This window comes from Anguilla rostrata, chromosome 5 (assembly GCF_018555375.3).
Source record: "Anguilla rostrata isolate EN2019 chromosome 5, ASM1855537v3, whole genome shotgun sequence".
In the NCBI taxonomy this organism is placed as follows: domain Eukaryota; kingdom Metazoa; phylum Chordata; class Actinopteri; order Anguilliformes; family Anguillidae; genus Anguilla; species Anguilla rostrata.
This window is the reverse complement of record NC_057937.1, coordinates 42,285,059-42,313,014: the sequence shown is the minus strand read 5'-3', so window position 1 is coordinate 42,313,014 and position 27,956 is coordinate 42,285,059. Positions and strand designations below refer to the sequence as shown.

At 43.1% G+C, this 27,956-nt stretch overlaps 1 protein-coding gene across 2 annotated transcripts in view; it reads right to left on the bottom strand.

Annotated features, from left to right (window-relative positions):
- LOC135255306 (activating molecule in BECN1-regulated autophagy protein 1-like) overlaps positions 1 to 27,956 on the bottom strand; it is a 106,436-nt gene that overhangs the window by 19,583 nt on the left and 58,897 nt on the right. For both annotated transcript variants that reach the window (XM_064336296.1, XM_064336298.1), the window contains exons 13-16: positions 21,401 to 21,589; positions 19,602 to 19,756; positions 6,305 to 6,444; positions 1,031 to 1,138 (exon numbers count right to left, since the gene is read on the bottom strand). In XM_064336296.1, the coding sequence (XP_064192366.1) occupies positions 1,031 to 1,138; positions 6,305 to 6,444; positions 19,602 to 19,756; positions 21,401 to 21,589 (592 nt within the window). The remainder of the gene's footprint in view (positions 1 to 1,030; positions 1,139 to 6,304; positions 6,445 to 19,601; positions 19,757 to 21,400; positions 21,590 to 27,956) is intronic.

Here is a 27,956-nt window from a genome sequence, read left to right as displayed (position 1 = left end):
GGGGTATAGTGTGTGTAGTGCGCTGTGCGGTAATAGAGGTACAGTGTGTGCAGTGCACTGTGCTGTAATAGGGGTACAGTGTGTGCAGTGCACTGTGCTGTAATAGGGGTACAGTGTGTGTAGGGCACTGTGAGGTAATAGGGGTACAGTGTGTGTAGTGCACTGGGCTGTAATAGGGGTACAGTGTGTGCAGTGCACTGTGCTGTAATAGGGGTACAGTGTGTGTAGTGCACTGTGCTGTAATAGGGGTACAGTGTGTGCAGTGCACTGTGCTGTAATAGGGGTACAGTGTGTGTAGTGCACTGTGCTGTAATAGGGGTACAGTGTGTGCAGTGCACTGTGCTGTAATAGGGGTACAGTGTGTGCAGTGCACTGTGCTGTAATAGGGGTACAGTGTGTGTAGTGCACTGTGCTGTAATGGGGTACAGTGTGTGAGTGCACTGTGCTGTAATAGGGGTACGTGTGTGCAGTGCACTGTGCTGTAATAGGGTACAGTGTGTGCAGGGCACTGTGCGGTAATAGGGTACAGTGTGTGCAGTGCACTCTGCTGTAATAGGGGTACAGTGTGTGCAGTGCACTGTGCTGTAATAGGGGTATAGTGTGTGTAGTGCACTGTGCTGTAATAGGGGTACAGTGTGTGCAGTGCACTGTGCTGTAATAGGGGTACAGTGTGTGAGTGCACTGTGCTGGTAATAGGGTATAGTGTGTGTAGTGCACTGTGCTGTAATAGGGGTACAGTGTGTGTAGTGCACTGTGCTGTAATAGGGGTATAGTGTGTGTAGTGCACTGTGCTGTAATAGGGGTACAGTGTGTGCAGTGCACTGTGCTGTAATAGGGGTACAGTGTGTGCAGTGCACTGTGCGGTAATACGGGTACAGTGTGTGCAGTGCACTCTGCTGTAATAGGGGTATAGTGTGTGCAGTGCACTGTGCTGTAATAGGGGTACAGTGTGTGTAGTGCACTGTGCTGTAATAGGGGTATATGCACTGGGCTTAAAAAGTGAGGTACTGTGCTGGATGGTTCTTCTCACCCGTGTCGCTCAGCCCCTCTGGCACTGCTGGTGCTGTTGCTGTTGTTGACGCTAAACATGGGCTCTGCGCTATGGTCGGCAGGACCGTCTCCGTCTGACCGGGAGTCCCTGTGAACACAGACACCACCGGTTCATCAGCGACACCTTTCATTTCTCCCCTTGCCTACACGCAGAAACCTAAACGTTCCATATTTTCGCGTTACCGCTGCATGTTATTCAGAGAGAGAGCTCCGTGGGGCACGTTATAACGAGCACAGTCACGTCAACCTTCAAAACAGCAGCCAGCCGGCCGCCAATTAAAAATAAATGACTCGCGCATGTATTATTCTGAGCCGTGCACATCAGTGGACAAAGGTGAGACGCCACCGCGGACGGCAGTTTTTCCGCTGTGGAGTTAATTGATATTCCGCTAACTGCTGCGCTACCGCTTCACAAAACTCAGTGGCGGCAGTGAGCCGGGGACGCACGTTGCTCCCGAAAATGACACGCGCTGCTCTTCTCCGAGCGGCAGAGCGCAGATAACACAGTCTCTCCCCTCCCGCTCTCACCCCCGCAAAATACAGCCATCAATTTGCAGCTGGATAATGTAGCTGGAAGATTGATTATTCTGAGAAATCGCACAAAGCCAGACATCTCTTCCTTCCCTTCGCTCATCAGAGAAAGGAAGAATATTGAAGCGGGGGGGAGGGGGGGGGGGGGCATGTGCCGACCATTCAAATTTGCCTTTTGCTGAAATCAGAACACATCCCAAATACCATTAATCCATCACCATCACGGAACATTCCACAAAGTCAGCAGCTAACAAGGCCCGTCAGTTGTCGGAGCTGGTTTCTTCCTCTAAGCGGCCATCTATCAAAATAATAAAAACGGAGAAAATTCAGAATATTAAAAGAATGAGAAATGGGTTCTGCTTACTCCATTCTGCGTGACTGAAGTGATTTCTTTACTGTTGGCCGAGATGGCGGCTGCCAGCTCCAGGTAAAGCCATTTTGTTTTTGTTTATTTACTGCATATTGTCTCCAAAAAAAAAGAGGACACTTGTTTTATAAAAGGAAAATTGGAAAGAGAGCATTGTTTGTTTTGTTTTGTGCTGCTGTAGCTGAACACAGAGGAAGCTGCCACAGCGGTGTCATTTTCGCGACGAGCAGCGCAGATTTCTTTGCTTTCAAATTTGATATTACGTACCGTCGAGCCAAAATATTTGCGCCTGCTCCTATTCATGATAGCCTCACAGAACTTATTCTTCTTCTGAATCTCTCCCTCTGACAAGCAGTCAGAGAAAAAACACAGAATCCATTACGGTCTTGTGAATCTCTCTTCACAGTCAGGTAAGATTATAAGGCCCAGTGTGACTTATTTTCTTCTACGGTAGCGCACATAACAATAGTATGTTAATCCAACTGAATAATATGACAATAAAACAGAATCTGTCTCCCCACATAGCCATCTACAGTACTAATACAATACTGTGCAATACAGGATCCAAATTTACAAATACAATAACATATTTTCCATCAGGAATAATAATTTTACAATACAAATTATCCCAACCTTTTGTATTCCATTAAAAAAACACATTTATGTATACACAAAATAAACACTTTTTTCAAAGACAACTGAAATTAGTACTGTGTTTAAGTACATTTGCAGAGATGTCTTTTCAACCAATGCAGCCAGGCAGCAATGAATACATTTTAAATACATTTTTATTAATTTTAATAACACCAATTTGCCTATCCCAACATTGCACATGGGGACAGCTTGTCCTGGCGTGCTAAGCTATTTTTGGTCCCCTTACAGGTGAATCTGCAGACGGGGGCATCAGATCAATCTGCTGCGCGAAGCTCCAAAAGAACAACGTCTGCTCTCCCAACCGGTTGAAAGGCCCAAACGACGGTCTCCGCTGCTCCCTGCGTGAGGGGTTGCAAGCCGCGTGGTCGACCGCGCGCTCGTCTCATTACGGCACACGCCTGGAACATCGGCTGCTAACGGGCCCTGTGGTTCGCTCAGCCAATGGCGGGCCTGCACGTCTGCGATAATGGAGGGGCCCGCTGTCGGCCGCGCCCCGACGGCGGGTTTCACGCGGGGACCGGCCGCGTGCGTCCGCAGCTGCTCCGGGGCCCCCCGGGCGATGGTGGGGGGGTCAGGGCTGGTTAGGAACCGGAGCGAAGCCTTGGGCCCCACTGGGGTCCCGGTAAGGTAGAGTCGGGTTACGCAGCACGCGCAGGCAAGCGGGAGGCCCCGGCTGAGCGTGTGTTACGCGGCTGCGTTATCATCTCCTCCTCCTCCTCCTCCTCTCTGACCGTTCGCCAGGGGTGGAGCTGGGGGAGCGCGACGCTCCTCGATAGAAAGGCCAAAACTGTCAGGCACGGTCCGGACAACAATGAGGAAGGAAGGGAGGAAGGAAGGAAAGGGAGGAGGTATGGGGAAAGGACAGGGATGGCGTTTTCCAAGTGCGAGAGAAACGTACAAGCACCAAACGCACTGTGCTATGCTACCAATTCACTACCACGAGACAGTTCTGAGTCAGGGCTGACACATCAAACGAGCTTTGAAATAAGAAAATCGGTTTGATTCACCACCTCGGGATGTAGCTGCAAATATAAATCAACTGCACCCACACTGAATTTGAAAATAACACAACCCCATAATGTATAACCACTATTAGTAGTAAAAAAAAGAGTAGGCATGAGTTAATATTACTACTAGTAAGAGCAAAATTGGTGCTTAAATTGGTATGTGTGTTTGGAGGGATGAATTCTGAAAGAAGGCCGATATTTCACTTAGTTCTATATAAAACAAAAGAGAAATCGCAGATCTTCGACATCGTGAGCTTTCAACGAAAATGTGCACCATGGTGTGGCAAACATCTGAAAGAGTTTCCTATGGACAGGTCATGGAGCCAGTGTTATGAATCAAGTTAGAAACTCAGCAAAGAGAACAGTACGGGAATACACCTGCTATGTGCCAACACTGATGGGATTGTTCCAGCCCGAAAAGTAATCACACCTTGATAGATGGAATGACATCTCAATTATCCTTTGCAATGTTCAGAACAAGCCTGCAGCCTCAATAGTTCTGCGGCCAACCAGAAAATTAAATATTGGGGTAAAAAAAAAACCCCACAGGGCCATGGATTATTTTTCAGTGTTTGTCAATACTTCAATGGTGCGTTTCCTCATCTGTAAAGCTTACTTGAGATGATTTCAACATCAACTCTCGTACACAATACTTGTACACTATAGCCCTACATAGAACCCGGCAAAGAAAATCAGCAAACTTTCAGCAACCGGAATTTGTTGCTTGATTAAAGAGTGGATTCAAACATTAAACCACAACACAACCCTTTTGACTCAAAGGTCTGGCCTTGCATTGCTGAATGAAAAGAGGACTAATGAGGCCAGGTGCTCAGGTACACAATGCATATTCATCAACTTCTGGGTCTGAAAGGGATTCAGATCAGCAGGGATAGGCGGACTTGGTGGTGACAGGCCATCAATCAGACCCAAAAACAGCGCTCCGGACTTGCTGGCAGGACGGGTTACTGCTTGAAACTTCTCATTCGCCGACTTGGAAGACCTTCAGTGAACACAGGACGGGACACAGATGGCAAAGCCTCCTTTGCGTTGATCTCCAAACAATAAAAGCCGAGGCCTTTCATATCATGGAGAACAATAGATTCACAAAGCCTGTGATAGGCAATGTGGACATGGGCTGTCAGTCATTGTCTGAGCTTGACCTAATTAAATCTCATCGTGACTCACGGTAAAACTCTCGGATGCTGGTATTAGTCAAAACACTCCCACGTGCTTGTGACAGGTCGGGGTGACAGTGAGGCACATGCCATATCCCGCAGCACTTTCAACACAGCACCGCGCGTTAATTGTTTTCCGTGTTAATTTGCGCCTGGCTTTCAGAAGAACGGCAGCTGCGACGCAATCCATTTTATCTTCCCGCGCAAATACGGCACTACCGTTCAGTCTAAAAGGCACCATTATCGTCATAAACAAGCCCGGGTCAAATAAAGGTGCCGAAGCTACGCAGACAGCAGCCGATGAGGACGAACGCAAATGCACACGTGTAGGAGGAGGGGGATGGCAGCAGCGTTCGCTAGCAACAGCTCACAGAAAATCTTGCTCAATGAAACCGCCAATTCCCCTAATGAAACTGGCACTACGGGGCATGAAGACCATGCAATATGCGGGCAAGAATGAAATCAGGAGCGTTACGCATCGATTAAGAGTAAACTGGCGCGCATTAGCTCACGCAAGCAGAGAAATCCGTAGCCGCTCTGAAATTATGAGGATGAGGCAATAAGCCGCAGAGGAGGAATGAGTTTTACTGCACTCAATTCAGCCTCCAATTAGAGCGGTGGGTCTGCAGAAACTCCAGTGTCTTTTTCCATGACGGTGGGAAAATGCCTCTGGCAGATTTCTCCTGTATCGGTAACCTTGACACTAAAGCAAAACTACGGCTGTGTCAGTGGAGGCAGGCCAACGGAATTCAAAAACGAAATGCAAATAGAAATACGAAACAACAATACGCATGAATAATAGAACTTTTGCATTCGTGATTGCCATTTCAAGGGGGGCATCTCCATAGCCAAGTTGACACACGCAAACGTTTATTCTCTCGTCCTTGGACTTGGGGTGCCCAGAAAAGAGCACACACCTCGATATAGCCACAACACCAAGGCCAAATTGGTTTCATTACGGCTGGAGCGTGCTCGGTGCCGACGCACACAGCCGGCCCGCAAGTGCAAACGAGCTCACGCTTTGATTTCATTTACATTCCTCCCGTTAAATACCAGCTTCGTCTCCCTCTTCTGAGTTTGCACGAACACACTGTTTACAAACCTGCAGCATAGCACGCAGTACATAACAATCGTATCTGACTGCTTCCTTGGCAAAGAAAATGTGTTACAACAGGATTTTAAGGAAACTCTTTTTATTAAAATGACTGCAGTGGTGACAACGGTGTTGTTCTAGCCTCTTCCAGCTAGACCATTCACATCTGCCAAAACTTCTGAAACAAACCCGCACCTTTCCAGCTGGCCCTCGTTAAAAGGGTCACTGTTCATACGGGGGGGGCATTGGCTTCATACAGGGGGGCAATCGTTATCCCACGTTTGTAGCGAATGTCGATTATATCCCCCGAATGGAGCCAAACCCCAGACACACTTACCATTCCCCAGTGCAGATTATATATTTCTGGGTAAAGCGGCTTCCCGCTGACAGACAGCTGGTGCGGTGCGGAAGGTGAGGGGAAACTTACACAGGCCTGCAGATGACCAGGTCCCCCTTGTTGGTCCCGTAGGCCAGCCCTAAGCCCGGCTCGGGAAGCCACCGGGCGGAATTGATGCTGACGTGCCGGCGCTGGTCCGGGGCCATCGGGTAGACCACGTTGAAGACCCTCTGGGCGGGAGAAAGAGAGAAGCCCGTCAGAGAACGTCAACAGTTCTACAGGGGACCATCAGGCGAGGAAAATGGGTGCTTCAAACAGCTTCTAATAAATGAATAAACGCCTTGGATCCAGCCCAAACACAGAATGCTACTTTAGCCATGTTGGTTCGTTGAATACAGTAGAGAACAGAAAATAATAATCCATTAAATGTAGTATAAAATGGGAATTTTCCTTCAGCTCAAAGCTCTACACAGGGAAAAATATGTGGGTGAAGGAAATGTGCACTGATTAAAAACAGGACGACAATATTAAAACGGCCAACAACAGACATCCATAAAGCCGTTCACACAACATCTCCTGGACACTATCAGCAGCATCCTCATGTCCAAATCTCTGATTAGTCCATTATTGAGGATAGCCAGGCGGGAGGGTGAGTTTCCAACCAATACTCATGAATCAGGGGTATTATGATACCGCCGCAGGGCTGCAGGGGCTCAGCGATTGGCCCATTAGGCCTCATTATCAGTCAAACACATTCGTATTCTGGCAGACGGCCTTTCAAAAGCGGACACCGGTTTTTTGTTACGAGTCATCCTGATTGAGGAGGGAACCTTAAAAGCCAGGTTAGTTCGCCTTACAGCAAGAGATAACATCAACGTCATCGTCTTACAATGATACACAAAATACAAGAAAAGCAAAGAAGATTTCCACAGATTAACTTTGTGGCTTTAGGTTTTGCAAGCTACAAGAAAAAAGTACAATTCTAAACTGTACTTGCATGGAGGCAGGGCGTTTTCTATTGATAAACCACAGAGTGTACCCGAAATGGCTTGCAGGAGGTATTAGTGTGTGGGGGTGACATGAGACAAAGTCCAGACTTACGAGGCTTCCCCAACTGAAGATCCTTAGAGCAGAAACCAGGGCTCATCCAAATAAAGAACAAATTAGAATGATTAGGGACTTGTGTACTGATTAGTGTACTGAAGTGCAATGAACATCGGCTGGAACAGAATCAACTTCAAAGTCTCTGCCTATTTAAAACCAAGCCTGCTTCTTAGAGGACAAGATGAAACCAAAATCCCTTTTCAAATCCAAATGGAACACTTCCTCCACCTTAAAAAACCAGAGTGGCTCAACATCAGTTAACTATTTGTGTGCTTTTCTCCTTATTTCCCATTTTTGAATTTCCAAATATGTGCTATCTGCGACCTGGTCTGCTCCTGGTTTTGGAGGAATACAAGCCGTTGAGCAACAGTGATCCTTGCACAGATCCCTATAGCTGAAGTGCATATTCTCCACAAAAACAAGGAGCATTAAATCCTATGGTGTTATTCCACCTTTTCTATCGATTTGCCTGAAATGACATAGCCAGACATTATCCCCCGTTTCTACCAATAGAAAGAGCTTAGGCACAGATGGGACTAGCAGCATTACGTCTCTCCAGCCTGCAGCCACTTGAGGGGAAAATTGCCATTTGCACTTGCATTTTCCAAATCTGTCCTCGTCACAGTTCACGTCTCGGCTAAGCCAAAGCAAAATGGCCGGTGGGAAAAAAACGCAATTAATAATAATAAAATAATAATAGGAAGCCAGCATCTGTGGCCAAATTATGATGAAGAAGGAGGGGAGGCGGTAGGAAGGAGAGAAACTAATGCAGGCTCAGTAAGAACTGCTCACTGGAAACCCTATTTAACAGATCAGTGCCCCGACCCCAGAATCACAGTGAGGACCATCACTGCTCGGACAACGTAAGAGTTTGCCCTTCTGGATTGCAGCCTTTACTAAGTACTTGGCATTTGTCCTCTGAATTTACAAGACTTTTTCCCCCACTTCTTTGTGATGGCTGCAGAGCGAGTCATACAGACAGGTCACTGCGCTAAACCCAATCCACCCCATTTACCATACATTTACATTTATACATATCATTTAAAATAACTCGCCACACGGTTTTTGTTTATCATAATCCTTTATTTACTTTCGTTTTATTAAGTGAGTGCACGCACTTAGTTTAACGTTAAGTTTAACAATGTAATTGCGCGGTTGTTTGTATTACCTGTTTTTAAGTTTAATTCCTGCAGACGGGTCCGCCGCAAAAGCGATCGCGGGCGGAGACAAGGAACATATATTTGGTTCCTAGTGGGAGGGCTGATCAGTCCACTCCATCTGTGGCCTGAGGGGACCACAGGACCCACAGTCATCTTACAATCATTATTAAAATGTATTCATTTTCTTCTTTTAAAATTATAAGTCAACCAATGCAATACAAATATTAACTATTATATGTATATTTTGTTGTCATTCATCAAAGACCTGTAATAATTATTATACATATTTATGTCCCTTTTTCTTTCCTGTATTTTGGTGCTGGCCACCATTATATAAATGAGTATTTTGGACCCCCTTGGGCTGTCTTGTTTTGGGGTGCCATGTGTGTGAGTCTGTCAGGCTAAACGGTTCTATAATTGCTAAATCTGCTGTATGTTAGATCTCTGAATTTTAAGAGGCAAGAGCAGAGTTAGAGGCAGTTTGTTATTGGAGCATTTCATACTTCTTTTGTTTTTCTTATTTTTTTTATATGTTGGTTTTTTTCCCTTGTTGGTTGGAGACATTTTTTTGTGTGGTCAACCTGTGCTGGGAATAATAAACCCCTAACTTTTGCACCGCTACTTCTGTCTCTGCGCCTTTCTCTGGCACGTCCATTACATCTTAAAGAAACCGCTCTGCTGGACTCCTGAAGAGTAAGGCCATTTCACATCTGTCAGTGTGGTGGCAGGTCACAGAAGTCTGGGTCTTACCAGACCCTCAAAGTAAAACAGACTGTTTACTGTGCTGACAGGGAATCAGCAATTGTGATGAAGAGACAGCACTCAGTTGCAAAACATCTGATTGGATCATGTGAACTTCAGGTCCTCCAGAATACAATGTCATCATGTTTTGTATTGTTGGAAAACTGATGTTATGGGGAACAAGTTGGTGTCTTTAGTGGTGGGGTGCTGACAAAAGATCTGGATACCTATGGGTCAGTGCCCAGCCAGATACACAGGTTAACCCAGTGTGATATGCTTACAAAGGTAGTGCAATCAGGATCATTGATCTATACTGTTTTGCCATGACTGTGTCTTTATTTGATGACTTGGTGTTTTGCTTTGATCGTTTTGTATATAAGTGGAAACACGCAATGGTTCGGGGAGATTCATCAACAGTCTCCTTCAGTTATATACCATGTACACATATAGCCATTTCACCACTCATAATTTGCACCATTGTATATTGTCATTATTACTGAACACACTGAACAATAAACTGTGTTAATTTTAACCTGACATTCCTCAGGTTAAAATGAAGGTTAAAACCTAGCAGTTTGAGGGTCCTAACATACACATAGAACTCAGGATATCTGCACCCCGTAGTCACTCGCCTATACACTAGTGTCATAGCAGGATGCACAATTGTATTTATGCAGGCTACACAAGCCAAAGACATGTCCGCATCTACCAAGCTAGACAGCGTTTCGTATAAAGCCACACTACTGGCAGATAGAAGTCTCCTCAGTCTATGCATACCTGTTGGCACAGAGGAAAGATTAAAACCCTATTTTGAAGTCAGATAATCAAGATAACATTAAACTAATCCCGCTCCAGTAGCACTGGGTAAGACTACAAGCTTTCCTTCACCACGAAGATACTTCCTCAGTTTGGTGTGCGGAAGGGTTTCTTACAGTCAGTGAACTTGACCTCCTTACATCAGCAACTCTCTGGATAATGTTATCTATGGATAACAAGAACATTATTTTATAATTATAAAAGGTTTCGAATAAAAGGCGTCAAATAGCTTCAAGTGCACCATTTTTGGGTATTTGCAAAGGTGAAGAACTGCTAGCATTTACAATGGTTTCTGATACCTCTTATCACAAGGCACGACACTGAGGATACAACGTCATATCATTGCCACAGAAAGTATCCTCCAGTTAGCAGGTAGTTGGCTGGACACCGTTTCTAGGGCAAACTCAGACTGACAAATTATCCCTAGGCTCCTCTCCTTCTACTGTGACGTCCGTCTATGTCCATACTTGCACTGCACTGACATCCTAGGATGGGGGGGGGGAGACAAATGGGGCAAGCAATCTTCCACAATGGATTTATGTCTCATCTTTGAATGCAACGTCAAGGTGACATAAAATGGGACAGCGATAAAAACCTGTGGGCCTGAAGCTCAGAAGCCCTTTCTGGTCAGTGCAAGGCGGGTTAGGGGGATGGGAGGAGGGCTGCAAGTTGCACGTCTACAACAGTGATGTCACAGCCACAAAGGAGAGTGCTTGTCTGATTCGCAAAGGTGAGCGACAGAACAAAACAAACCCAGACAGAGCAAACTGATTCAGAAATAACTACGAAGTAGAATGTTTATGTGAGCCTCTTCAGCTTTGTGATCACTTTGTCACTTCAGTCGCTTGGCTGCCCCCAAAAAATCCCCCCCCACCCAAACTAAGTCAAAGGAGGTATTCGCTAACGTGGAGGAGGCCTGTCATATCAATCAAACGGATTGTGTTTTTGAGCCATTTCCCAAAAGGGCACATTGTCATAGCTGTCAGTCTGCTGACAACAAAAAAAAGATCTACAAGGATCTGAGAGAACAGAAATGGCTGGAAAAATATCAAACTTTACAAGGCAAATATACTGCATTTCTAGCATTGTTCAGAGAAATATACAGTTGAGTAACTTATCCATTTAAGATTAATAAATAAAGCCACCCAGAGAACTCTCGGAATTTTAAAAAAGGCTAATTTTATTCCAATTAGTGTATGGACTTTTATCTTATCACAACCAGCACCTCCCAGGTGGAGTCCATACTGCTCCAAAAAGTTCCTTTTGATCTTTGATCTGACAAAAAAAAGGCTGACGATTCATCTGAATGGTGGCCGTTCTGAATACTGAAGTAATTTCAATGTCTTTGGCGGGGAATGCACAATAAGGGTCAATCTGTTCCAGGATTTTGAGCCGACTCCTGCTCTTAACTATTTAACTGGCTCAATCATATCTTGATCTTGGAATTTGTATAAGCACCAATTTCAGGCCAGACTGCAAAATGCATCCTAAAGTTTTTAACTGTGATCAAGTACAGGAGTGAACCAGCACAGTTTATAGAGCTGTCAGAAAACTAAAACTACGGTAATTGCTAGGAACAAAAACCAGCATGCAGGCCGGCCCTCCAAGACTGCAGTTGTGCACCCTTGCCTAAATTAACGTCAAAGGAAAATATTTGACTGGACAATGTTCAACACCGCAGTCAGTGAACTGGCCTACAAAAAGGGACAAAACACACACACACACAAAGAAAAACCAAAAGCGAAGAGATCGGCTGAATGTATGTTGTTCGGAATACACACACATTTCTTTTTACAAATTACATTTTCCACAGTATGCAAGGTGCGTGGTATATAGTGTTGTGTTTTACTATGCATTTAATTTTTGTAGGCCAAATGGAGAAACCACAATCTGCACTGATCACAGAAGAGCACTTATACTAAGAAAATCATGAATATCTATCAAAATACTAAATGTATGCCATTGAGGGATGTGTAATCACCACAGACAAGTGTCCAACTTCCACCACTTTAGGGTTAATGCAGTATGATGCAGAGGCAATATTAGATTTCTTTGAAATGCAAACACTTTGATTTACCACTGAAATAATCAAGGAAACCCTCCAGGGATGTCAGATCTATACCCAAGTTCCTGCTCTCATAGAATGGTTCATTAGAAAAGAATCTGTCAGTTAATTTTGCACAAACCTGTCCAATGAAAAACAAACAGCTGCACTAGCCTCACTTCCCAGTGGGCCACTTACATACGGCTTTAACAAAGTGGTCAACACTTCAAACAGCCATAAGTTGCACATGTAAGCATTGTCAAAGTGGTTAACACTGCATTTACATACTCTTTGAAGAGCAGGATACAGAAAACTGAATATAATGTGCAACTAAGACTATTAAAGAGGAAATTTACTGAAGTATGTGAAGAAAAGCACCCCACATTAGTGACATAACTTTCTGACACTACAAACCAAGTCTCATTACAGTACACAGTACGTTTTCAATGTGAAAAAGCCAAGTTACTCACACATACAAAGCACTGTCTAAAAGTCATTAATTAGAAGTACTGATATCAAAATTACGCCAAGGCTACCTTAGCTCACACAAATTAAACAAGCTGTATTCCAAAAAAAAAAAAAAAAAATTGGCATTTTTGTGTGTCCATTTTGCATGTGTGTCCAATGTTATTATTGGCGGATGTACCAAAATTTCCAATGGGGAGACCTACTATTTGTGGGCCGAGCATTTGTGATGATGCAATCAGGAGGAGGAGGAGAAAATGCTAAATTGAAAACGCTTTATTGTGTGGATGTGAGAAGTTGTTCGTGAATTCTGTCTTTTGAAATGAGGTCAGAAGGTACATAAATTAATGTTTTTAAGGGCTGAGAGTCTGTGGTCAGTGTGGTTATTTTTGTAGAGAACACTGAAAAGTGCCAAACTCTGCCCTCCCAAGGCGTACATAAATATGCACAACTATAATCTTTCTACAGAAAATACATAAAGTTCCTTAATTAATTGCTTAAGAGTTTTTAAAGTTTACACACTCAAAAAATATCTAAGAAACTATTCAACTATTCAACAAGAAACTATTCACTTGAATGCACGAACTGCATAAATCATGTTCATTACCTTAATATGGCAATAACATATCCCATTAAGAAACATTTATTGCCATAATTAAACAGCATATGGCAGATTAAGACCCCCAAACAGTGTTATTTAACACATAACTGTAGCAATGACAACGGTGTCATTCCATAAATGTGTCTAGCTACATATGACCAAGATGAACCGCGATTTTAAAATGTCACGGCATTTACTACATCAACTACATAACACAAGTCACTGCTGACATCATAAAACAAAAGCTATCAAATTACCCATCTGGTGATCTAGCGTCGACTGACAGACTAATATACCGTTTTATTTCACAGAAATAGTAAAACAGCCAATTCGATTTTGTATGCGTGTATTTGAATGAACATGCATGCATGCAGGGGCGACATAGCTCAGGAGGTAAGAGCGGTTGTCTGGCAGTCGGAGGGTTGCCGGTTCGATCTCCACCCAGGGCGTGTCGAAGTGTCCCTGAGCAAGACACCTAACCCCTAAATGCTCTGGTGAATGAGAGGTATCAATTGTAAAGCGCTTTGGATAAAAGCGCTGTATAAATGCAGTCCATTTACCATTTACCATTGACATCTTTCCTAGCTGAGTATCCTGTATGCTCCGTCTTGCCAGTTGATTGGTGCAAGGAACCAAAGCTATTACATTATGATTAAAGATTAGCTAACAACAAGGCTAAAAGCACCACTGACCTTAATCAGTATGACAAACAAGATGATTATGATGGTAAAGGTCCACAACCACAAAACTCTGAACCAAGATAGCTACCAGAACAAGACAACAATTGGGCGAATAGGATGAATTGTTGGTCACCAAAGAGAATTAGCAGTAGTCTGAGGAGAACGTCTGGTGAGCTGGCCAAAAGTCATGGTGAGTGGTGTTCAGTGAGCAAGATACAAGCTAGCTAGCTTGATAGCTAACGTCATAGTAACGTTACTTTGACTAGTGCAATCCCAGTTGTCATACACCACTGTCTGGCAATCTAGCTAATCAGTGCGCGTCAGCTAAGTTTGAGCGTAGTGTATCCTTTCTTGCCGGTTTTGCAGATAATTGAGTTCAATCAAGTGCATGTACTGGGTAAAAGACACACAGACAGTTGTCACAGTAAAAATAGTCAGAAATATCTTCTCCAGCTCCATACAAGCAACAATCTCTTCAAAAACACAAAACTGACAGAAATTTAAAAAAAAAATAAAAAATCCAATACAAAGTAATATTTTTTTCCCCTGTACATCCATTGTGATCTGTGGGAGGGTAAATTAGCCCTAATAGCAGGTGATAATGACTTGAAGGCTAATGAATTCAGTGCATCTGTGGAAATGACAGCTGACAGTCTTTGGCGGCTTTCACAGCGTCCCTGTTCCCCTTGTTCTATGCCACTGCGTAGTGAAAAATCGGCTGTTTAAGGGGGGCGTGGCTCACTTTGCTAATATGCTTGCACTATGTCTGCTCTTGTAGCCCGAAAAATGTATATATTCAACTCAGGTTTTTTACATTTCCATGTAGAAGGGTGAAATATTCTATTTTCAAGAAAAAAGCAACCGTGCAATGTTCTTTAAAATATCATTTAAAATATGAAATCCAACAACCCCAAAATTATAATTGTATTATTATTATTATTATTTGTATTACTAAGTTTGTAATTCTATGATATAATCAACAGACTTAGGAAAACAATAAATAAAACTGTAAATGTGAATCACTTCCATTTAATATTCTCACAGCTAATAAGTTATAGTAAACAAAGTATTTAAGATTTTCTATCCGTTTCATCCAGGTTGACACTGATGGTGGCAATTCTAATGAACTATGACGAGTTAACCTGGTCACACATGGATACCTGGGAAGCAGGGAGCACAGCAGTGAAAAAGGCATTGGGTATATACAGAAATACAAGTAAAAATACAAGTAACTGAGTCACCACTGAGTGGGGGTATATGACGCCTCATACTGAGTCAAAGCGGATAAAGTTCAGATCAACTAGTACACTCATGTGAAACCTCACAAAACACCAGAAGCTTTCTTGAAGCCTTGTGGGAGATCACGATGCAAAACAGGCAAGAGGTACAAGGCAGCCTTCAAGGCATCTTCAATTAAAATAGCACTGAAACTTACAAACATAAAAAGGGCATTGAAAGAGCAGAAACGGTGTTCTGTTCATCGAATATCCAGCAGCACGGCTCTATTCCGAATAAGGACGCCCGTAATGGAAAAGAGGACAATGGTTCCTCACACTTGCAGTTCTTCCTGAGTTCAGGTACCTTGACACCTCCAGCGAGGCGTTATCTGTGCCCGCTGTATGGAACCGTCCTATTAAAGCAGAGGGACCCCATTTCCACTACGAAATTAAAAATATGGAAATACCGTCCTGGTTGGCGGTATGACCTCACTGTGCGCAAAGCCCTCTTAGACAGAGACCACGCTTCACCCAGCCACAAATTCACAAAAACATACATGACCAAGCACATACACAGACATGCGCTCACTCACACATATGCTCACATATGCCAGGGTGAGACAAATAACAAGAGGAGGCCATTTGACATGAAAGGACCGATGGTGATGTTTCGGTACCAATAGAGGGATGGTAACAATTAGATCAAGGCAGCAACTTCGCCCACAGGGATTAAATATAATCGCCAAAATTTGGACAGATGGATGCACAGCCCTGTCCACAACAAAAAAATTGTTTCTTGTTCAGATTGGCAAAGAAGCCAATGCTTCCATCTTTCAGTTGATTCCTCAAAGGACTCCTTTCAATTAATGTTTAAAGATGAGGGGTCATCAGAACGATGCGGGAGTCAAAAACGAAAATGGCTTTTGTTTTTTTTTTGAGCTACGGGAGTGTGAGCGGGGGAATCTCAAGGGACTGATCTGGGCACACAGAACTGCACCGCTCCAGCTGCGGCCCTGCCTGCATCAGAGAACCACAGGCACAGGACCCCAGCCTTAATATCACATCAGTTATATCTCTCACAGACACACACACACATGCGTGCACACACACGGACACACATACACAAACACATGCACACAAACACACGGACACACATACATGCCCTCGCACACACTCACACAAACACGCACACACACACACACAGACTGACACACACACACACACAAACACACGGACACACATACATGCCCTCGCACACACTCACACACAGTCACACACAAACACGCACACACACATGTGCGCGCACACACACACACACACACTGACAGACACACACACACACGCATGCAGAAGAGTTGTTCCACCGCACCCTTTTGGGACTTTGGATATGTATCGCGTGTGTTTCATGACGCCGGATCATTTAGCCCCACTGGCATAAAATGCATGGGAATCTTTATTCTGAAAATTATTTCAATTAGCTTTCACGCATAGGGTGGGGCTACTGTTTTTGAAGTGTCAAACTACTATAAAAAGACCTGCATAAAGAGTGATGAACAACAGACTGATCATTTAATTCCACTCGCAACCCTAACCCTCGATCCACCAAAAAATAATAAAAGGGGGAAAAAAACTAGACAATTAGCCTCCCTTCAGTTCTCTGCAGGTGAAGCCCATGCTTTCTGATACAATCCCCATTGAAGAGGCCTGTGTTTGAAAATGAGCCAGGGCTCAAGGGCACTTTTTGTTTATGCCACAGACTCTTTTCAAGTAAACTGCGTTCTCTGAGAATCTAGGTCATGCTCCTACTTAAAACCCTCGCCAAAGAGAACACACTCTTCTCCCCGCTGTCTAAAGACAAACACACTGAAGCTTGGCTCCAGCCAGACAGGAGTGCCATTCTGACCTGGGCTGGTCTGTTAAACACAGAGCCTGAATGTGACGCCAGGCCATCCTTTGGAAAGTGGTGATAATACCGTATTTCTGAGGGAGAGAGAGCAATGGGTGAAAGGAGGGTAACTGGATGCTGAGCTAACAACGCAAGATCTACAGTGAAATGTAAAACAGCAGCTCATATCAACAAAAACAATAATAATGTCAATAACAAAAATATAAATAATGTACATTATGTATACAATAATGTACAGTAGAACCTCAGCGACATGACCAGTTACGACTGAACGCTCAACACAGTAGCATACCATATTATGCCCTTTCAATACCCTTATTGAAGATTCTCATTGTTTTTATCACTAATACAGTGAAGGATACCTGTTCTCAGCCTTTAAATATATTATTTTCTAATTACTCCTGATTTATTTTCAAAACTTTATTTTTGTATTCTTGAAACAATGCAAAACCTCTATTGACCAACCTGTCACCAGCTAAGTTAGTATAAATCAAGGTTCTGAATTCAAACAATAGCCTTTTTGTGTCTATGCATTCAGTATTGGATGAATGGTTACAGAATCAATCTCAAATACAATTTTACCTCCAGATACTGTACGGCTTTCTCCCATCACAGTCCAGCCACATATATTCCTTGCACCCACACAACTTGTACATTTCACAAAGATCGTACCACCTCTTGTTCTATCGGGTAAGATTCTTTCGTCAGTTGAAGCACAGTCTGTCTTTCTTTCCATTGCGTCACAAGAAAGTTTTTTATTTCACGCACCATCAAATGTCATGCAAAGTTTTCTTTGTATAATCTGCTGCTTGTATTGTTATGCTCAATTAAGCAATTATATTTGTGATGACATTTCACGACCTGTTCGCTTGTGCTATATTCCTACACTGTATTGTGATGCTGGACCTTGTTGACAATAACCACCATTTCCTGATGTGCTAATTGAAATTTTATTTACTTGTGGTTGCCCCGCTGATTCTGCCTGGTTGCTTCGTATCCAATTCTTTGTCTTGTTATCTGGATGTGTAAGCATGCCGTATTTATTTTGGATCTTTTTACAGGTGTCTCCAACTGAATAATGGCAAATAATGGACTAGTCTCCCTCTCCGGTGTACGGGGTCTTGCCGCCCATCGTTTTGAATAAGCACGCCACAATGCACGAATATGCGGACCCGTTTCCATAAATATCCAGGTTGCAGAATTTGAAATGAATGGAGTCAGATAAACTTGTTTTCCTCCCTGCAACAAAATCCAATTTCTTACAGTTATGAGCATCTAAAAGTTCTGATAAATCACCATTTCCAAAGTTTGTACAGGTTCTTTGCTCACAAAATATAAAAAGCAACAGGCTGAACAGGCTGAAAATGCTGTGGCAAAGAGACATTTTCACTCTCTTTCTCATCTTGTTTCAAGAGTTTGCACAAAAGAAAATAAAACAACAAAAAAATAAACAAAATGTATTGGCAAATTTTCCCGCTACAAAATACTGCACTCTAGGAATGTGAGGCCCGGGTGCCTCCATAAACTGTGCTGCAAGAAGACGAACGAGCCACGTTGTAGCTGTGCTTAGAACAAATGAGGTCCCCGGCGATGGATACACTGCTACCTGGAATGAGAAAGGAGGCAATCCCGTGAAAGGACGGGCCTGAGACACAAGCAACAAGGCAGACGAGAGGGGGGATGATTGAGGAAAGAGATCTCATTACGATGGGGGGGGGGGGGAGATTGACGACTCCCAGCACCGCCATCTATATTGTGCATCGCACAGGGCCCGCAAACGCAGGCCTTTTACGACCCAAGAATTTACTGCCCTCTCGGAAAAAGAGTTCCCCTTACTGGGGACTTCATTAAACAGGGTGCAACCGGAGAGAAAAGGACTGCAAGGTTGCCTCATCAATCGGGTCACGCTTTCATTTCCTGGCATGTTATCACTACATCGACTCTGCACAATAAATAATCTTGAAAAAAGGGGCTGCCGGATTGCGGTGCAAGGATGAGCGGCGCGGTAAGGGATCAAATCCAGACAGTGCCGGTGCCGACCGCGGTCGATAGCTCCATCTGGTGATGAGCGATCGGCGTTTGCGTCGCCTGGGGCAGGGGTGTCAAACTGAATCCCAAGGGGGCAGCAGCGACTGCGGGTTTTTGTGGCTTCCTTTCAACCGGCTGCCAAATAAGGCCTTGAGAAGAAAGTGTGGATTCCTTAGCCAATAACTCACTTAAATGAAACACTTGTGCCGGGAACACACCAGAAACCAGCAGACACTGCGGCTCTCCGGTGGCCTAGGGTAAGGGGAGGGTTCAGTCAGTTACAGGGTCCACGCTTCAGCTACTGCTGCTGGTCAATAAGGTGCTTGTGGACAGCACAAAGCCGTGTATAAAAGGTCATCCTCAGAATCCTCTCTGTGCAAGCTTGGCTACAGGAATTGGTGTGAAAAGAAGCAGCTGGCAACACTAAGTGTTTCGGAGGTGATCCAAAGATGTCTACATTCTGCCGAATTGGCAGTGGGGTCCACCAATGAATGCAACTGCAGTTGTAGATAATTGGACGTTCCAAATTAGGCCAGGAATTGGACCCCCACATTGGGTGTTCAGCCCTACATTGGGTTCCAAACGTATTTTCAAAAATAACAGCCGTTATAGCCGCCCAACTCACCCGCATAGACGTCTCTCCACCGTGGGGCTGCTGCAGGCGGAACACTTGCGCCACCATGTGGTCGGTGGTGGGGTGCAGCAGGATCCTGCGGGAGGCCAGGCCCACCATCACGTAGCGGCCCATGGGCGACAGGCTGACTGAAATGGCGTTGGGACCTATTGAACAGAGAAGGCAAAGGACAAAGCAGAGTTCAGTCACCTGACTTACACGGCCAAACAACACTGTGATGTCAAATAATCCAAGTCCCACATTTTGCAATACATTTAACACTTAACTGTCAGTCAGAGAGGAGGAAACATTGGTACTGACTCCAAACAAAGACTGCCACGTTGCAGTAACCACGTTGGCAGTAGTGACACACCAGCCCACTTTCTCAGAGCTCAGTACCTTTCATCAGGGAAAAGAAAATCTCTTCTGCTGTCGCTCTTCAATCACGTTTGACAGAACGCTTAATTAAATATTCTCAGTTATCGCAGCTGCGCACACTAAATCAGACCAGAGCGCGTTTCATTTTCAACCCTTCCACCTTCCGACATCCTCCCAGGAAATGAGAAGGCAATTCATTTGACTCAACACTTTCAAATGAATAACCACCCAATTTGTCTTCTAAAGCCTCCTAAATAGAATTTTTTTTTTAATTCGTTTTGTTTTTAAGACTCACACAACCTAATTTACTTGTTTATACACAAACTGCTAACAGTTATTAAGACTACTTTTATTAAGTGTACAAGCATTTAAGAATAATAACCAAGTTGGCTGACTCCAGGAAACTTATTCTTTTAATTTCTTCAATACAGCAGTCTCCAAATAATACCATAGTCTGTGTCTTAAGGGGGGAAGGCTTCACTTTATATAAGGATTAAAATGTGGAAATAAATGTGCATAATATACTTGGCACATGGTAACCTAGTGTTTCAGAACAGAAGAGAGCAGAACACAGCAGGCCCGAAGCTAAAAAGGCTAGATTTTTTTAAAATGGTACTGTACATTCTGATTTTGTATTTACATAAATGAAGGAAAGATGCTCACACTAATCGGGAGAGAATAGCACCAATCTGAACTTAACATGAAAAGTACCCTCTCGCTCTCCATGTTTATACTTCAACATCTTAATTCATATTTCAAGGCAATGGGCCCCTGAGGCTTCAGATTGTTAAGGATGTCAAAAAGAAAGAGAGGTCCCCTGTGGTACTGCAAGGCTGTAATTCCCAGTGTCTTCAATCTGTGGCTTGTTAAGGTTAGGACATAATATAGCAGACCAATGCAGGTCAAGGCAACCTCTTAAAAGTCCGTAGACAGCGATAAATGTGAAACTAAGAGTCAGGGAGAGTTAGCCAACGGCTCTAATAATGGGAGCGAGGCTCCTTTTGTCCCAAAGACCTCTGGGACTTCTGAGCTTCATAGGGTAGTATATATATGTTATGGCTTCAGGTCTACTCTGAATTTTATAATAGCCAAAGCAGACCTGGAGCCATAACACAAAGTATAGCAGCCAAGGGCACAATAACTATATGAATGGAGCATGTGTATTTTAAAGGCATATTTATAGCAATTAATGATGAAAGGGAACGACACTTTGCTTTGTCTAATTTCTGATAGTGTTTGCAGTTATTAGGTTCCTTTGTTATGTTTTGTTTTTGATGTCCACAAACATTTGACTTCACGTACATATTATCCAGACTAAGCCGGTAACCAAAAGCCCCTGTCAATCAACACCACTTTCCAGCCGCCATTTTTCCCGGCCTTCCTATAGAAATGAACACATTAGACCGATGGGGTGTTTTTTGAGGGAGACCCACCAAATCTCTTGGTGTAGAGCATCTCCCCCAGGTTGTGCGGGGCCAGAGAGTAGACGGCCAGGATTCCCTCGTCCGGGAAGCCCCGCTGGCTGCTGGGGATGAAGACTGCCAGGAGCTGCCCGTCGGCTGAGATGTCGCAGCTGGCGTCGTTGTAGATCTTGCAGTTTTGCACCAGCACGTTGACAGAGGCTGCATGGGAAGGGGGCGGGGTAAATAAAAGGGACAGAAAGAGATTAACGCTTTTTCTGTAGTGATCCCTGCAATTGCAGCACAACATCCTACAGTCTACTTCTGTATGTCCTCCAACCAGTCTGTAAACCCCCCCCTTTTTTTTTAAATATATTTTTTGGGCTTTTCAGCTTTATTAGACAGAACAGTGCAGAGAGACAGTGAAGAACAGGGGAAGAGAGAGGGAGAGAAGTGCGACGTCGCGGCTCGTAATGAGCACGTGGACAGTGCTCTACAGGCTACGCCACGAGACACCCCCAATTTAAACCCTTTTAAAGCTGAATATGTTTACACCTCAAAACAACTATCTTCATAAAGAATATTTTCATTTTAGTTCTAAATTCTGAATCTTATAAGCTTAATTTACCCCCCATAAATGCATGTAGATTTCAAGATGACCTCATTATGAAATTCTTCATAATTACGTAATTTTGGTTTGGGGAAAGTATCAATTTTATACACAAAGCTCTTGAATCCTTCCCATAATGACTTTTGAGTGCGATGCCGTAATTAGGTAAATTATAATTATGTAAATGCCTTTACTGAATATGTCACTGCAAACACTTTCACTGAACAACACAGGGCTAATGAAATTAGTTACAGAAAATAACAGCCATCTCCATGAACCCAGAAGCTATTGACTAGAAGCCCTGTCCCTCACTATATAATTTCAGGAGAGTTTTATAAAGGTCAACTCCTACCACACAATACTATCTAAAAACAGAGATGGCTCCCTCCTGCTTAAATCACTTTAACTCCCCATTTAGACCCAGCATTTAAGGAGGAGAGACACCTTTACGATACTGTGTATCATAGAGAGTAATGGGATGGCAGATTTATTAGGCAGGAACGTCAACTGCAGGCAAGTGAAACTAAAATAGAGCTACTCCTGCTTTACTGGGGGCTATTTCGATGTAGGCCCCTAGAATGAATGACCTCTCCCCATGGGTTTAGTCTGCTACCTACAATAACCACTGAGGTGATGGATGGGTCTTCCCCCTATACAGGACACGGCTGTTAACGAGGAGAGTAAAACCCTTCCATGTTCATAATGTTAATTATGCAAAAGAGTGATTTAGTAAAGTAGATACAATACATCCATTTTAATAGTATACTTTTAGGAGAACTGTATAAAGCAGACCTGGTGTAGCACCTAAGAGCTGTCTGAAGTGTAATGGTGGAAGCATGGGAGCAGGCACGTGTGTGTGTGTGTGTGTGTGTGTGTTTGTGTGCATGCGTGCGCACTGTTGCTGTGCTATTTGCTATAACAAATCCGTAAAACAATATACATACAAAACCTACTACAGCTCGAAATAAACAGCATTCCAAATGGCTTTAGTCTTGATTAAACAGCTAAACATTATCGAATAGGTCTGACAGCTATACATGTGGGTAAAATATGTTACTTTGTACACATAGTGGCCAAATCTAAATGAGTAGGTGTTCCTTATGGCATGAATAATAAAAACAAAAGATAAATGTAGCATGTTAAGAAGTAGTATTCATTTGCTTCACACTACGATCAAGATGGACTGTGTCATTGCCATTATGCAATATAATACCGTGCCAGTGATCACACATAATTTGACATTCAGAAGGCAAACAATGGCACTCATGAAAATTAAAAACCGAACCTCTTTGGAACAAAAGACTCACCACTTGCTGCCAAATCTGACAATTTGCATTTCTAATCTTACGATAATTTGATAAAATTCTAAAAGCAAATAGCCTACTAAAGAATGCTTTCATTCCTGAATTGCAGCCTACAAGCCTCTGCACCACTTCGCGATTAGCATGACATTTGGAACTAGTCTTAATTAAAAAGAACTTTGCATTAGAATGACTTCCACTCCCAGAACTAATTAATTATTGAGCAAGTTGAATTATTTCAGAGACTAATCTTCCTGCTCGAGAAGAGTTGGATTAACAGTGCAAAAAAAAAGGACCCTTTTCCTGTGACAGTTTTCTTGACTTACTCTTATGTCCATGGACCTGGCAGCATGAATTGTGCTAAAAGAAGCTTTCAGTGTTATCTCTCATCCCAAATGGGCACGGGCAATGCTCCAATATGCCTTGAATCGCAATGGGAGAGGAGACTTGCTGGGCCAGGTGTGAAAGGAGGACAACAGCTCAGCACTACTTGCCCCTCAGAACTTGGCTCGCTGTTCAACAGTATTTAACTGCATTGCTCAAACAGTTACACAGTACTATTGTACATCTGGTTAGGTCTTTACTTTGTGAAAAATGCAAAGCTGTCATAACTTAAATTATTTGTTTTGTTTTTTTAAATGTGTAGCACCTAGAAAAAAAAAAGTTGTATATGACAATAGGAGGTACAGCTTTGCACATGCACCATCTATAAGGGCCTCTATAAGGGTTCATCTGCATATTCTTTCAAAAGTCCAATCACGACAAGCAAGCTTAAGAGGAGGACTCTGAAGGAATTGGAGTGACAGTAGCGATAGTTTGTGATTTGAGGCTGTTGTGTGTGTGTGTTCGTGTGTCTGCGTAAGCAACCATTATGAATAGGTTTTGTGCACAGAAGATCTCCAAAAGGACACCTTCTGACTGAAATACAAGGTTTTGCCAGAAAGAGGGAACGTGGTTAGCCTGGTTCCAGAGGGTACTCCTCTAGATAAAATTAGCTTCTGGAAGTAAAAGATGGCTGGGGAAAAAATATATTCACAAAGTTAGAATTTGGAGAGATTCTGGGGACACACGAGCCCCCTTTGGTAAAACAAGTGACATTTTACTGCTTTGTCCAACTGACTCAAAAATATTTTCCAGGTGTTGTAGACATCCCGACGAACCATTGGAAAAATAAATCTGGTTCTGTATGTTTATTAAGTGAGACTCCCATAGGATCAGAGGATTTGGTCATTTTGCTACAAATGTGCTCTTTATTTCAAGCTTTGAACCATGTCAGTACAGTACTGTGTGTAGTTTTGGAGATAATGGGGTTTACTCAAGACAGGGGAGAATTCTAAGGGGTTAAACTTGGACTACAGGACTGACAAGAAATTTCCTTTAGCACTGCACATTTCTAAATAAATAAATAATTATTTATTTTGAACTTCTTGTCAATTCCCCCTCCGGCTCTGGAAGCATTAGATGTTTGTGATATTAAGTGGTTCCAGCAGCCAATTAATTTGGCAGCTCAAGGAGAAGGCCTCTCAAACCAAGATACGGTGGGGGTGGAGCAAGGATGAAAATAGCAGGAACCGGTACACCCACCACAAGGGAACGATCGCCCCGTGATCAGCCGTGCATCGGCTATGCGAGAAAACAGCAGCGCCCTCCCTCCCAGCTCTCAGCAGAGCAGACTGGCTCCAAACACATTTCACCAAGCTGGTCCATATATCCTCACGGGAAAAAGAAAAAAAACACACGGTTCTAACACGTGTAATCTACTTGTACGTGGGACTTGAGGGTCACATCATTAATGTGGAACATAAAAAGGAGAGCGCTCCTTTCATGTGTAAGGAAACATCACTACTGACTTAATGTGCAGGGCTCGCAGGCCCATACATCACATACTAATAACTCTTCCTGCCACGTTTCGTGAGGGGGAATGGTGGAAATGGGCACAAAGTCTACATGAGAGCAGGTGAAACTCAAAGCTCTCTCAACCAGACGCCAGTTAAAATACTAAAAAAAAGTGCTACGGACCCATAAAGTGGCACAAAAGCACTAACAAGGTGCCTGAACACTAATAAAAAATTTTTTTAAAAGAGCAAAGAAAACATTTGTCATAATTTTGGACAGAAAGCTTCTGCAAGCTTGGAGAGCCTGGAGATGTGGCAGTATATCAAATTGGCAGATGTTCTCCTTCACTATGATTAGTCCAGTGATCACGCCAACGAGCTCAGTGTGAAACAGATGCAGTGAGGGACGAGCACCAAGCCCGTTATAACCAAGGGAGCGAAGCACAGAAAATGGATGCCGAGGGCAGTGTACCGCCATCTCACTGCTACTCCATCAGAATGACTGCAGCACAAGTGCTTTTAGTTTCCCACACAGCCTGCGATACCATGATGCTCTGTCACCTGCTTACTGCATGTCCGTCTGAGCTGACATGGAGCAGTCAACTGCACCAACTCAGTTAATGATACCAGTCCAATGTCTATGCTTCTATTCAGAGCTGGGGATGATTCCCGCTTGTTCCCCCATGGCTGCCCCAAACAGCTGTTGCTGAATCCCGCAAAGAGTTATCTAATCAATTATATATCAGCAATATGGCAGAGACTCTTGCATCTCTTTCCTCTGCTTGAAATAGTGTGGAGCTCTGCTGGAGAACTGAAGCAGGGACAGTCCATACTAGCTACCACTTCAATCAATTCAACCATCAAAACCTTACGGAGGCATCAATTCAAGTCCAGGTGCCAATATGCCAACCAATGACAAAACTAAACTAAATCATACATGTGTGTGATGTGCTACTGAGGCATGTACAAACAATACCACAGGGAAACCTAAATAGATTCATAAAATACTTGTTAAGAAACTTGTTACCTTTAGAAGCCATCAATTCATGGAAACTATCTTCAAACCTATAAGGATGACAAACATGCTGTGGATGATATACTATTTTAATAAGGGTTTTTTGTTAACATCATATTTCATTGGTTTCGTACCAATAAGCTATGCGATGTTCTGAATCACTCCGAATTTAGGGTATTTAAAAATATACAACCCAGCTCAAATCATCCAAAGAGAACAGACAAATATTTGACAAAAGAACACAATGATTTTCCTGCCATACTTATAAATAACACTTCAAGTTAGGCTAAATATTTCACAAAAGCCTTTGGGCTACCCGGCTAATGCCAGGCGAGTGATAAAACTCCCGCTGGACCACTATCTAGAAATTTCCATGATCAGCAAATTTAATTTCACGGTCTCACAGAAAGGAGGATGATGGTATCAAGGCTGTGGGTTGTGGACTTAATCTATTCATGCCTACCACATATCCTGGGGTAAAAGTAAGTTGCCAGGGCTAATATCAGCAGTTTTGCCAGGACAGAAGCATATAAAATTCACAGTGCGAGGAAGCACAGGATATATGTCACTGTCTGTTAACAATCTAAAATATCACCTTGAGGTCCTTAAAAAAAAAAAAAAAAAAAAGGTTCAGAAATTGAGAGAGAGCTGAAGGCTTGCAGGGAGACTTTGAACTGCTGTTTCAGAATAATCAGTCTTACAGCAGACGAGTGAGAAGTTTGTGCATGCTTAAAAATATATATATATTCTCATGTCTTGTGATCATTAATTCAAAGCGAACATATCTTCTCCCATTTTTCTGCTGTGCATGCACTCTGGCTTGCAGCCTAAAAGCAAAAGGACAACGACTGGTGCAAGAACACGTTCCAGCCTTCGCTTTACTGGCAAAATCAAAAGGTTCTTCACTGCATAGTCAGCAACTGAAGTACCACACACTGCACATACACTGGCACATGTACATAAAAATAATGCACTCCCATCATGACTTCCTCAAGAGGGTCCAAAAGAAATCTGTATCACAAAAATCTACCGTGCTTGGTGCACTGTGCATCTAGAGGTTTACCGTCGTGCCCTACTTAATACTTCAATGAAAGACTTTTAATAAGGATTCTGCAGACCCATATAACTGAGGAAACCGGGGTACAGCAACAAAACCAAGGTGCACTAATGAAACAAAGTGTTCTTTATTTCAACAAATTAACAGACACACTAGCCTGGGAAAGGGTTCTGGAGTGCCCTCGCAATAGAAATAGCGCAAATAACCATACATATTCTCAGGGCTCTGAAGAGTAATTATTCAGGAGAAAATTACTTGTGTTCTTTGCTCAGCATCAAAAGGGCTTTGCAATTTCCCCAGGATAAAGAAGTTGGATGCATAATGCTGTTTAGGAGCTCGGGGCGACCAAAGCCACTTGGTGTGAGATGAAACAAAGCTAAATAGCTTTTGGAGGACTTGCCCAATTCAGTGCCAGCGCTATTTTTCAAATATCTAACGAAAGAAGATGAATTGTCTTTCCCTTGCAATGTTATATCGGTTTATTGCAAGCTATTTTATTTTGCATATAACATAAATTCTGGCACAACCCTGTGTCATAAGAATCGACATATTTCTTAGTTTAGTGTCAACGCTGCTTAATGCAAGTGTAGCGGAACAAGCAGTTCTGCAACTGTATGGATAACAGCAATAAAATATCCTAACATCTAAATAATGATAATTTGCATTGTAGTAAACCAAAAGACAAATAAATATATTTTACAGTTTTGCAATCAGCATGTTCATCATCACGCGCATCCTCAAAACTCACCCAGCAAATTTTGCTACAGGGTA